We start from the raw sequence: 13,366 nt of genomic DNA, 5'->3' as shown, positions 1-13,366 counted from the left end.
TATGGGTAAGATTTGACACTCCTGAGATAGGGCAGTCACTTAGATGTCAAAGTCGCCACTTGTACCTTCCTGATATTGATCCAAATTGGACCCCATTGAGAAAAGTTTCTCTGTTGGTCATTATAAGAATGCCAAAGTGTTTTATGTTCTATGTTCATAATTTACATAGTTATTCCAGACTAAATTCTAAAAGTTCATATTTGGAGGCTTTTCCTACTGGCAAGTCATATATTTTTAGTATCAGTCTCCAAACTTAACGTCGTCATGTTAGCCTGCAGTTGTAATAGAAGACATTTTGTCTGGCTTCACTTCATAGTGCTAGTATCCATTTATCACAATGTACATACTCGATACTTAAATACATGCTGATGTCCTCAAATATATTTAAAGTATACGTTTTCTTAAAGTCAAATTTTCTCCTAACAGTGAGCTCATACACAACTTGGAATTTACCAAACATTTCATTTCCTCTGTTATTTCAGTTACTTTTATCTTATGGTTACATATCCTAATGAGTGTGTGCGGGGACATTCATCCTAATCCTGGACCTGATCCTAACATTTCTTCCGTGAGTTCAACGTCATCAGATTCGATATTAGATGACTCTCTGCAAGATCTCTTGAAAGTCTCAAACTACTTAACTGTTGTACACTATAACGTTCAAAGTATCTCTCCTAAGCTGGATATCCTGTATGCCGAATTGTGTAACATCGATATCCTTGCTTTTATTGAAACATGGTTAAGGGACTCAGTGGCTACATCTGACATCCTGTTTCCTGTTATTATCTATGTTAAGGAATCTATTTCCTTTATTCGAAGAATTGACCCAGAACTTAACCGTTTAGAATGTATTTGGCTTGAATTGAGATTGACTGGTGTTAAAAAAGTTTTGTTAGGTGTATTCTATCGTTCTCTAAGTTCCGACATTATTTATACTTCACTTATCGAAAACTCTCTTGGATTAGCAGTGGATACAGGTATTTCAGATGTTATAGTTACTGGAGATTTCAATTTGAATATTAACTTTCCTTCTTCCTTCCGTAAAGTACACCCACTTTGTCAACAGTTTGGACTCACCCAAGTTATTGAAGACTTCACTCACTACACAGAAACCTCTTCTTCAACCATTGATCTCATTTTTACCAGCAATATCGAACATGTAATTAAGGCTGGTGTTGGTGATCTATTTCTCCAGCAGGAGGTTAGGTATCACTGTCCGATTTTTGCTGTTCTTAGTTACACTAAACCTAAAATAAAGACGTTTGATAGAACTGTGTGGCTGTATGAGAAAAGCGACTATGATTTGCTACGAAGTATGATGGATCAAGTAAACTGGGACGACCTTCACGATGAAAATATTGACATCTATGTAGATAACATTACTAAAAACATTCTTGATATGTCTAAGCAATGTATTCTTAATAAAAATGTCAAAATACGCCCAAATGACCCTCCTTGGATGAATAATCGAATAAAAATGAAAATAAGACAACGTAAACGTGCCTATAGAAAGGCAAAATCTACACAAAGTATAAATCACTGGTCAAAGTTTCGAAATCTAAAGAACGAGTTAAAGAAAGTAAAAGTAACTACCTCCTGTCACTTTCGAACAATCTTAAATCTAATACAGTATCGTCAAAAGATTGGTGGAAAATCCTGAAGTCTTATATAGTAACTTTTTCTAAGAAAAGTGTCCCTCCTCTTGTAGACCCGGTTTCTAATTCCATTGTTACGGCAGATCAAGATAAAGCTGACTTATTAAACAATTTCTTTAGAGACCAGACAGTTATTGATGATTCTAATAGAGATCCTCCAAGATTTTCTGGCACTGACAACCAAGAGACTCTTGATATATTCATCATCTCATCTATAGAAGTTGAAGATGTATTAAAATTGCTCAGGACTGACAAAGCATCTGGACCTGACACAATAAGTTATCGTGTTCTTCGTGAGGCTTATCGCCAACTTTCATTTCCCCTTCATCAGTTTTTCAACTTTTCACTAAGAACACAGAAACTTCCAAACTCCTGGAAACTGTCTTATGTCTGCGCAGTCTTTAAAAAAGGTGACCCTTCAGTTATAAACAACAACAGACCTATTTCTCTACTAAACACTATTGAAAAAGTATTTGAACGATGTAGTTTTTAAACATATTTTTAACTTTTACAGAGATACCTCCTTCTTCACTCCCTCCCAGTCTGGATTTATGCCAGGGGATTCAACTGTGAATCAACTAACATACTTATATAACAAATTCTGTAAAGCTCTGGATGACGGATTAGAAGTTAGAGTTGTATTCTTTGATATTAGCAAAGCATTCGATAAAGTTTGGCAACAAGGTCTTATAGTTAAACTTTACGACTCTGGTGTTCGTGGAAATTTACTCCAATGGTTTTCTGATTATTTAACAAATCGTAAACAGCGTGTTGTTCTACCTGGTACAATGTCGGATTCTGTAACAATAGCCTCTGGAGTTCCACAAGATCAATACTCGGAACTCTTTTATTTCTCGTTTATATAAACGATATTGTTCAAGATATAGGTTCCAATATTAATCTTTTTGCTGATGATACTAGTTTACATCTGATAGTTAATAATCCAGTTGAAACAAAGAGTATTATGCAGGCTGATATACAAAAAATATCACGTTGGGCATATAAATGGCTTGTTAATTTTAATCCAGCTAAATCAGAATCAATAATCATCTCCAGAAAAGTAAATCAGCCCAACCATCTTCCCTTTTTCACCCTTTTTCATGTCAGATCAACAAATTCCACAAGTCTCTGAACATAAACATCTTGGAATCTTCCTTGCTGCTGACGGATCCTGGCATTCCCATATTAGCTACGTAAAAGAAAAGGCATGGACTAGAATAAATATCATGCGGAAACTTAAATTCAGATTAGACCGCCGAGCTCTAGAAATTATTTATATATCATTTATTCGGCCTATCATTGAATATGCTGATATAGTATGGGATAATTGTACAACCTACGAAAAGCAAGAACTCGATAAAATCCAGAACGAGGCAGCACGAATAGTGACGGGTGCAACCAAGATTTTATCTTTAAACGAACTTTACCGTGAGGTTAACGGGAAACACTTTCTGAGCGGAGGAATAAACACAAACTCATTCAGTTGTATAAAATGAAAAATGGTCTCACACCAACCTACCTTCATCTCTTGTTCCTGATCTTGTTGGCCAGACCTCTACCACCTCCGTAATTCTAACAATATTAATAAAATATAACAACCCTGTAGTTCAACTCCTTTCTTCCCTTGGCCCTTCGAGAATGGAACTCTTTGCCAATAGAAGCTCGTCATTTACAGTCTCTAAATTCCTTTAAACACTTTTTAAATGCTGACAAAACTAAAACGCCTCAACACTTATATTATGGAGATCGACGCTCTCAGATTCTTCTCACACGACTTCGAACGAAATGTAGTTTATTAAATCAGCATCTGTTTCATAAGAACATTGTTATTTCTCCACTTTGTAGTTGTGGCCTAATCGAGGACAATCATCATTTCTTATTTGTTTGTCCACGTTATATTCAACAAAGAGCAGAACTCTTCGACACTTTGTCTCCAATTTCTACTATTGATCTTCACACTTTACTTAATGGAGACGTCTCGAAAGACTTTCAAACTAATGTAATGATACTCAATGCAGTATTCAGGTTTATTGATCGTAGCAATCGTTTTCGTTAGGTACATTCTTCCTCAGCTGGACTAGTACTAAACTTCATTGTTTTGGCTTCTAAAAAGGTACATTGTTTCCTATTGAACTCTCTTCGATAAGTCTGGAATCCTAAACTATCTCAATATTTTTTTTATTCTTATTATTCTTTTTTGCTGCTTAAATTTCTTAAACTCTTTATCACACCTGTTTTACTTCTGTTATATATCAATGACACTTATCAATGTAAAGCTTGTCTTACTTTTCATTATCCTAATTCCATAATGAAATATCCTTTACCTTATTTGTTTCTACTTTACTGTTTATTCAAATAAGATATCATTAAAAATTATCAACTTTTAAACTGAATGAAATGATAATCCGCCATTGATGTAAATGTTTTTGTTGTTATCTAGGGAGAGGAACTATATAAGTTCTCTTTCGTTCTTATCCCTTTCGTATTTGTGTTAAATATGTATACCTATAAAAATTTAAATTGATGTATTTTCGAAATAAATATGTTTAAACTAAAGTGTTAAGGAAACAATTTCCAATTCAAATGGCCTCTGCAAAGACAGTTCACCGCTCACAAGGAGACACTCTATCTGAAGCAGTGCTTGCCTTACCATCACAGAAAAGTGCAAACTTGCATTATGTTGCCTTCAGTAAAGTGACCTCCCTTGAAAAACTGCATATATTGGGAGAATTTTCACCTGAGAAGATCACAGTGTCAAAAGAGGTCCAAGAGGAAATGGCACGGCTCAGAACATCTAACCAGGTTGAGTCGGAAATTCAACCATGTCATCTGCCCCCAACATATTTCACAGTTTCTTTTCAAAACTGTCAGAGTTTGAGACTACACATTGATGACATTAGAGCTGATCCAAACTTCTCGGCATCATCCATTTTCATGTTTGTAGAAACAAAGCTAAGCAGTACTGATACAGATGACAACATCCAGTTGAAAAACTTTTGTCTGTTTCGTAATGATTTCAGATCAAACAGAACTCCATATGGAAGTGCAGTTTACTATCGAAACTCGTGTGCTTGTGAATGTCAGAATTTAAATTCAAGACACATTGAAACAACCAAGTTGTCACTGCATCAGCCGTTCCAGTTCTCAATATTCTGCATTTACTGCAGACCTAGAGAAAATATCTCCACCATAATTACTCATATGAAGAGCCTCAAATGTTCTCTGGATAAGAATCAAGGCAACATTATTATGGGAGATTTCAACGTTAATGCTCAACATGACATTACTCTCCACACAACAATGGCCGATTTGGGTTTGAGACAACTTGTATGTGAACCACCAACTAGTGGGAATACAATAATTGATCATATCTACAGTGACCTGCATCATGACAAAATACAGTCTGGAGTGCTGGAGTCATACTATTCATACCATAAGCCGATATGGCTTTCTGTGCTGTCACAATAGAGTTTGGAGATATCACCGTCATACTAGAGTGGTAATAGGTCTTATAATAAATGTCTCATTCACACATTGATTATGTTCTGTCATTTTATTGAACCATCATGGCGTAATATGACTTGTAATTGAGAATTCTAATACAGTTGGACAATTTCAGAAATGCCATTTATACCTTAACTGTTTGAATTATAAGAAGGGCTATTGTACTCTCGTCGGCATTAGTGTTGACATCTGACAACTTTTATAGGATTCCACTCGAAAGCTTTCTTTTGATAGTATCATAACTGTCAGTCCTTTCGACAGCTGGCGGGCTCGACATGTTGCCCGTCGGCATCTAGTTATTAAAATGCTTTCCCAGGGACGTCATGTATTTTTCCGCAGATTGACATCTGGTATCTGCGTCTTGTTTCTTTCCTTCCATAATAACCTTTTTGTAGCATAAAAGATGCAATCTTAACCATAGAATGTTTTGTTGTATCAGTTACAACGCAAAATTCACTGCCCCCAACAATGTTCGTACTCGCTTCTTTTGCCTTTGTTTACTCCCCTTTTAGAACTCGGCGTCGTTTCAGTTTTTGTAGATAACTGTGAATGCTTAAGAATCGCCTGTACCTTGTGCGACTGTTTGTTTTTAGGAATCGTATTTATGATTTTGGTAAGTACCAGTCGGTATGTTTTTACCTAATTTCTGGAAGAATTTATATATACGGCTTAAAAGCTTGACACTACGTTCGTACTCATCCGTACTCCAGCTGTGTCCGTACTCAATATAACTGGAATGTAAAGTTATTATTCTTGAAATTGTGCTCAAGTTCACCAAATTGTGAAGTTATATGAACAGTTATTGGTAATTTCATGTTTGTAATAACTAGAGGTAAGAAAATCGTTCAGGATGTGCTTTTGATTGTGTTGTTTATTTCTGGGCCCTGGATACGGATATTTAAAACATGTTTACCGTTTCCAAGAACAACAGAATGAGAATTAAAAATGTACCGGAATCGTAAAATCACCACATATGAAAACAATACATTTAGTCGTCGGGTAATGTTTTTTATGCAAGAAACCTTCGGTCGCGGTCACAAACAATCCCGCAGCTCTGCAGACGTTAATACACAAAACAAAACATTGTATTGTCCCTACAGTCAAAGTAAAGAGACTAAAATTAAGTTGAAATGGGGAATTCGTCTTTATGCGTGTCCTAATTAAATATTGTTCTATATATAGTAACTTATCAAACCAACACCTAAATTGTAATCTTCTCTAAGTCTTTTACATGTATCCCTTGTATCTGCCATTGCACTTACAGTTTTTCTTAAGTGTAGGATTACAAACGTCAAATTAATATAATCCGACTTGCATGTTCATCTCATTTTCTGACAATATTTACCAAAATATTTATGAAGACATTGTTTCTGAAAAATATAATTCCTGAAATTTCATGTATTCTATCCGTCAGTAATAGGCTGTGCTACTTTTTTGCAGCATTATGAGTACTCAACGCATGTTAGGAACTCCAAGGTATTCTGACGTTGACACATTTCCGCCATCCACCGAAATGGTAAGTTTACTTAATAATCATAAAACACTTGAACGATAAGGATACGAAGAAACTAAAGCAAATATATTTTTCATCAATTCTCAAACTATGCTTGAGGAAGTATATTAACATTGCTATTTAAAAAATGAAAATACATGTTTTCTTTCTCCAGTTTGTCTCTATTTATCGTCTGACAGGGTCTGTTCATCGGTCAGAATAATATCTTAATAGCAATGATGACTTGCATAATCTTTACGAGGAAGATATATAATCAATCCACGTAACATGTAACAGCAATTGATACGTTTATATTTTTTTATTTACGGAAATAGGCTGTTTAGTGAAACAGACTGCTCATTGACAGTATAAATCAGCAGTTATTAAATAACAACAGTATTTGCAGTAGTACTGTCACACGTGCTTGCACTAAACGACAGTAATACTGTCACGATTGCTTCCAGAATGACAGGTACAAGCGCTACCACTGACGTCAGTAACAGAAGTATTACTGATTCATATACCGTGTTTAATTACTGTTGTTTAACAACTGTTCATACTTGTAGTAGCAAAACTACGAAATTAAAATAACTAAAGCTCCCGACAGTATTATTTCACGTTATTTGTTTGGCATATACTAGAACTAGAGTAATTGCTTCTGAGAGTCTATTTCACAAATATGCGTTGTGGAGTTGTTACCATGTATCCGAAGCGTCGAAACATTAATGTCGGAAGTTGTTATGCATCGTGTTGCTTTGTCGTGCGTTGTGTCGAATCGTCGGGATGTTACTTCCATTTTGTCGACGCACGATATGCGATGAGACATTCGAAAATTCGACACGACACGCGACACGATGTACGACAATGGGACATGGCGTATAACAGTTTTAAGAATATTATCAAAGTAATTACAAACAATGTAGTAAACAAAGCTGACATAATGAAATCCTTGCTTAAAGAAATAATGATAGCACAAACATATTACATGGTAACAATTTCAGATTTAGTACATACGTAGCCGAGATACAGTATTGCGAAATGACATATGTTTAAGAGGTCTTTATGGTTAGTTTGGAAGGGGTGGCATCAGTCTACGTATATATTGAACGATACATGTGCGTTAACAGCTAGACGTTGGTAGTATTTTCCGAATAATGTTAACTGAATAAATATACATCAGTAATTTTGCAGAACGAATTCCTACGCTATCAATTTCCAGAAGGTGTTGTTGGTAAATACAAGTCAGAAAGTAAAACAGCATACGGCAAAGAAAAGTCCGAAAGGTAACAACATCATTTAAGATTGACTGTTTATAATATTTTGTTTTGATTAGCTTTTCTTCGATATGAATAGCAATATGACAGATTGCAACATTTACTACCTCCAGAAGGGTTTGTGTAGTCGGAGACGGGACGTGGATATCTAATAGAATCCAGAGACACGATTCCAAGGCAGCTTTGTAACTAGATACCGCATGGTATGAACAGAATTTTCGTCTGTAGAAAACGTTATTTTTGGAGAATGAAGTTCATGCAGTTTCAAGTATTTTATCAGTCAGTATTAGGCTATGCTACTTTTTTTGCAGCTTTATGAGTACTCGACACATGTTAGGAACTTCAAGGTATTCTGACGTTGACAGATTTCGGCCATCCACCGAATTCGTAAGTTTACTTAATTATCATAAAAATACTTTAACAATAATGATATGAAGAAACCAAAGCAATTATTTTTCATCAATTCTCAAGCTGTGTATCGAGGAAACATGTTAATATTGTTATTTAAATAATGAAAATACATTATGTCTTCTTTTTCCTTTTTTTTCTCTATTTATCGTTTGATAGGGTGTGCACGCATCAGTCAGAATATTATCTTAATAGCATTAATGACTTGAAAAATCATCACGGGGAAGATATCAAAGCAATCCACGTCATATGTAACAGCAATTGATACCTATAAAAAGCTGTCTTATTTTTAAGTTAAATTAGTGAAACAGACTGCTCATTGACAGTATAAATCAGCAGTTATCAAATAACAACAATATTTGCAGTACAGTAGTACTGTTACACGTGCTTGCACTAAACGACAGTAATACTGTTACGATTGTTTCCAAAATGACAGGTACCAGCGCTACCACTGACGTCTGTAACAGAAGTATTACTGATTCATATACCGTGTTTAATTACTGTTGTTTAACAACTGTTCATACTTGTAGTAGCAAAACTACGAAATTAAAATAGCTAAAGCTCCCGACAGTATTATTTCACGTTATTTGTTTGGCATATACTGGAACTAGAGCAATTGCTTCTGAGAGTCTTTTTCACAAATATTTGTTGTGGAGTTGTGGTCATGTATGTGAAACGTCGAAACATTAATGTCGGAAGTTGCTTCGCATTGTAATGTATCGTGTTGCTTTGTCGTGCGTTGTGTCGCATCGTCGGGATGTAATTTCCCTTATGTTGACGCACGATATGCGATGTGAAACACGAAAATTCGACACGACACGCGACACGATGCACGACAATGGGACATGGCGCATAGCAATTCGACACAACACGCGATATTAATGTCGCGACGTCATAATTAACAAACTGTTTTTATAAAATGTTGATTTATTGGTGAAATCATAAGACTTATTTCTGAAACCATTGAAAACGGAAATGATACAAACACCCGGGTCGTCTATACTTTGCAACATTTTTGACAATATAATGCACCATAAATGAAAACAAATCTTTTGATATATTTTAATGCTTTGAACGAGGTTGAACATTCAAATTGTAGTCAGTAAACACAACAAACAAAAACAATACTTAAACATTCATTCATTTTCCCTATCCGACTCATAAGATAATTTCAGTTGTTCAATTGACATTAATCAACCCCAATATATGTCAACACTGACTTTAAATATGCTTGTGTGTATCTTTACTGAAAATATTGAATGTACTAACCAAACATTCAAGACGTAAAGGTTTATTTTGACGATAAGAAAAAAGTCAACCATATAAATACATTAAACCTTTTCTCCTTTGACAGACAAGAACATCGTTTTTAAGCAGTACGAAAGACACTCAGGATACCGCTAGCAGTGAATGGGACGAAACCCATTGTGACTGGTTCGTATAAATTATTTTTATAATGCAACTTTGTGTTGTTATATTTTCTGGTCCTTCGGGATCATTCGTCAATGAGGTTCATCAGGATAGTAGATGTAGTTTATGTAAACGTTTATCATGACATATCCAGAAAATTATATACGTGGTTGACAGTTTCGGTCGATTTCACCGACCTTCATCAGAACTGTGACGACTTCCGGTTACAGACTGGTTCACTGCTGGACAGGTCAGAGTGAACTAATTGTCCGTAAATGGTGCTGAGGGAGTAGGCCCCCTGGTCCCTGTTCGTCACTGGTTTGCTGCTCGCGATCCAGATGGCTTCCTCTACTTGCCTAACTCTCTGGTTGTCCTCCCTATCGATTACTTCCGCCCCCTCCCAGTTAATTACATGGTTGGTTCTTGCTGGGCCTACTCCCTCAGCACCATTTACGGACAATTAGTTCACTCTGACCTGTCCAGCAGTGAACCAGTCCGTACCGGAAGACGTCAAAGTTCTGAAGAAGGTCGGTGAAATCGACCGAAACTGTCAACCAGGTATTTACTTTTCTGGATATGTCATGATAACATTTACATAAACTTCGGGATCATTTCAACTCATTTATATTTGAAGATTGAATACTGCTTAAGCTAGTGATAGGGGGCGGGGGTTGGGTCGAGGGGGTGTGGACGGGGGGGGGGGGGGTGCGGACGGCGTGAGCAGTGTTGCATTTTCCATCACTGCTCATGAACAGACACAATCAAACCGAGTCTGCAATTATCACTGTTTGCCTTGTTGTCGTTGCTTTCGAGGGATCTGCTTTCCAGATTTTATTTGTATCCTCGGTGATCTCACGTATGGAAAATTCGTAAATCACTTCAACAATATACCAGACCAATTACGCAAAATCTTATTGGGTTAACGGACTTACTGTGACATATACGTGTTTATTTGTATTGCTAGGCGCTTTGCCGTAATAGGTCTAGTATATTGTGGTGGTGATTTAGTTCGTATACATTCTATAAACTATATAATAATCTATAATGCGAACTTGCATCCTAGCGGATCTTACGTTTTGGAAAGTCAACTGTTCTGAATTTAATTATATCTCTTAATGGACACTATCTCTATATATTCAATGTATCTTCGAGATCAAGTTAACTTTCGGAGAGAGAAAATATAGCTTCTCTGGTCCCGAGCAGTTAAAAAGACTAAAATGTCACTACTGATGTGTGAAAGATGAAAACAGAGATTTTAGTATATATTATGTAAATGCTGAACAAGTACGAATGTGTAGTACAATTCGGGCTCGTATATAAAGCAGAATTCGTATATTCATATAAACTCTCTCTCTCTCTCTCTCTCTCTCTATGTATATATATGTATATATATATATATATACACACACGTTTAATACTTTATGTTCTTAAAGGTCCTGACATAAATGTCAACGCAATCTGACTAAAGTACTTGATCTTCTCAACGAAGATCTGAGAACGACCCATTCACATACGTCTTCTGTATATTTTGGATTTCCAGTATTGCTATTTTTATTTTAACCAATCAGACAACTTGTTCTAAAAGTCAGAGTAAGAAAATGTATATTCATTTCAGGATTCGAACCCGGGACCCCTCGCTTACAAAGCAAGCGGGCTATCAACTGAGCTAACCGGCTATCTGACACATTATGACATATGAATTGTAAATATCAAAAGTCAAGGCTACAGGTAGATTTGCAAAATGTTGTAAGTTAAGCTCTGACTGGCTAGCGAAAGGGTCGTCAGAACGAGGCTATGAATAGGTCGTTCTCAGATCCTATGCGTAGCGTAATAGGAGATGTACTTTAGTCAGATTGATGTCAACGTGACTGTAGATAATAGCAAGCATTTGATTTCCCTGATTCGAAATAGTTATTTGCGGCTGCTGCGCATTATAACTGATGAATCATGAACAATGAAATGGGTCCAATCGCTAAAGTGACCATGTCCTAGGCTAGCTGGCATTTTTTTCCCACTGTCTACCTCGCCTAAATGTTTCGTTTACCAATGCCTCGTAAATTATTTTTCATTTTGAGCTAGATAATTTCGGGGATCAGACAAACCAATAAATGTTTTAAACTGACATAAAAGGTAAAACTCTATGCACTGGCCCTATAGCTCAAAACCTTGTTGAAATTCTGCAACTCTCCTTTAGTCTTTTAATAAATTTCAGCCCTGAGAGCGTACTTGCAATAACCTTCTTATCAAGGTACTGGGATAATTAAATTTCTAGTTGAATTCTCGATGTATCTACATCAATCGCTGGACACAGAATGATTTCTCTGTCGTCCATCTGTCTATTTATACGTTAACGGAAGTAGGTTATGATTGGTGCTATTTATAGAATTTATTTCAGATTCCAACTTAGAATTTTGCAACGAGTACTTGCTCTGTTAAATAGTTGGTTCTTTTATATTATTATATATAACATAATGTGTTCCAGCTATCACTGTAATTAACTAAAATCATCAAATTCTTTTATTTACAACAAATCAGCTTTCAACTATAGCAAAAATAGAATGTAGATTGAGTCATGCACTCGTCTTACTTCGTATGCCTTTAAGTGATATAAAGTAATGTGATCATAAACATTCCCGTTTACTCTTTAACAAAGGTAAGCATATTTGCACCGACTTTTATTTAAGTTTTGAATAATAACCATACGTAAGTACATTTATACTGAGCTTAGTGTAGTGAAATAATATTATGTATTGAATTAAAGGTAATTGTAAAAGTAGCTTACCATCAAACGCTGTAGAACTAAAATGGATAACAAATCTAGCCTACGTTTAAAGGTATATGTCATTCCCAGAAATTGAAATATCGCTGTCGTCACCAAATGCGTTTCTGCTAAAAAACGGATGTACCTGAGAAGCAAAGTTCTTTGTTTCAAAATGTGTAAAGGTTATTTGACTTGTATATAAATAATGTTCCCAATTAAATAAAGTACATGCAACATATAAGTGCAACTAGATAAGATTAACCGTTGAATTAAATTAAAACTAGGACAAAACAATCTATTACAGGTCTACGTCCATATTTGAGGAGCCGAAATGCTTAATTGCTATAGATACCGAAGGAAAGCTCACAATTAAGGAGGATGTTCTGACACAGATTGAAGCAATAAAAGAAGCATTAAATATAGTTGCAATAGCTGGTGTCTGCAGAACAGGAAAATCTTATCTAATGAATAGAATAGCCGGAAGGAAAAAAGGTACGATACTTTTTCTTCGTTTAAATGTTTGTAATATATCTGACATCTTGTTGAATTTTTGTTTGATACCAAACTTTAACTTGTATATCAGTCAGCATGGAAGCCAATGTCCTTTAGAATGAATGAATATCGTAAGCAAACTTAAACGGCAAAACTCATGTACTTTCCAAAGTATATGGAGCGTTCTTATTATTTCAATATTTTTTACCACAGTATCATAAAATATTATAATTATAGATTATGACATACTCCTGATCCAAAATGCCATTATTATAGTGTTCTCAATTTCGCTCTTTCCTTATATTTAACATTGGTTAAGATTGGTTTATCTTCAAGACATCGCGGATACCGACGGGTGCCTTATTAGGCT

At 35.6% G+C, this 13,366-nt stretch overlaps 1 protein-coding gene across 1 annotated transcript in view; it reads left to right on the top strand.

The window, feature by feature from the left end:
- The window catches only part of LOC128547582 (guanylate-binding protein 5-like), a 58,368-nt gene that overhangs the window by 21,337 nt on the left and 23,665 nt on the right, over positions 1-13,366 (top strand). The window contains exons 5-9 of the mRNA XM_053520590.1: positions 6,600-6,675; positions 7,843-7,934; positions 8,237-8,312; positions 9,688-9,767; positions 12,809-12,996. Of these exons, the coding sequence (XP_053376565.1) occupies positions 6,600-6,675; positions 7,843-7,934; positions 8,237-8,312; positions 9,688-9,767; positions 12,809-12,996 (512 nt within the window). The remainder of the gene's footprint in view (positions 1-6,599; positions 6,676-7,842; positions 7,935-8,236; positions 8,313-9,687; positions 9,768-12,808; positions 12,997-13,366) is intronic.

Source organism: Mercenaria mercenaria, chromosome 12 (genome assembly GCF_021730395.1).
Source record: "Mercenaria mercenaria strain notata chromosome 12, MADL_Memer_1, whole genome shotgun sequence".
Classification (NCBI taxonomy): Eukaryota; Metazoa; Mollusca; class Bivalvia; order Venerida; family Veneridae; genus Mercenaria; species Mercenaria mercenaria.
Note: the sequence above shows the minus strand (reverse complement) of the source record. Positions and strands in the feature narration are given on the sequence as shown.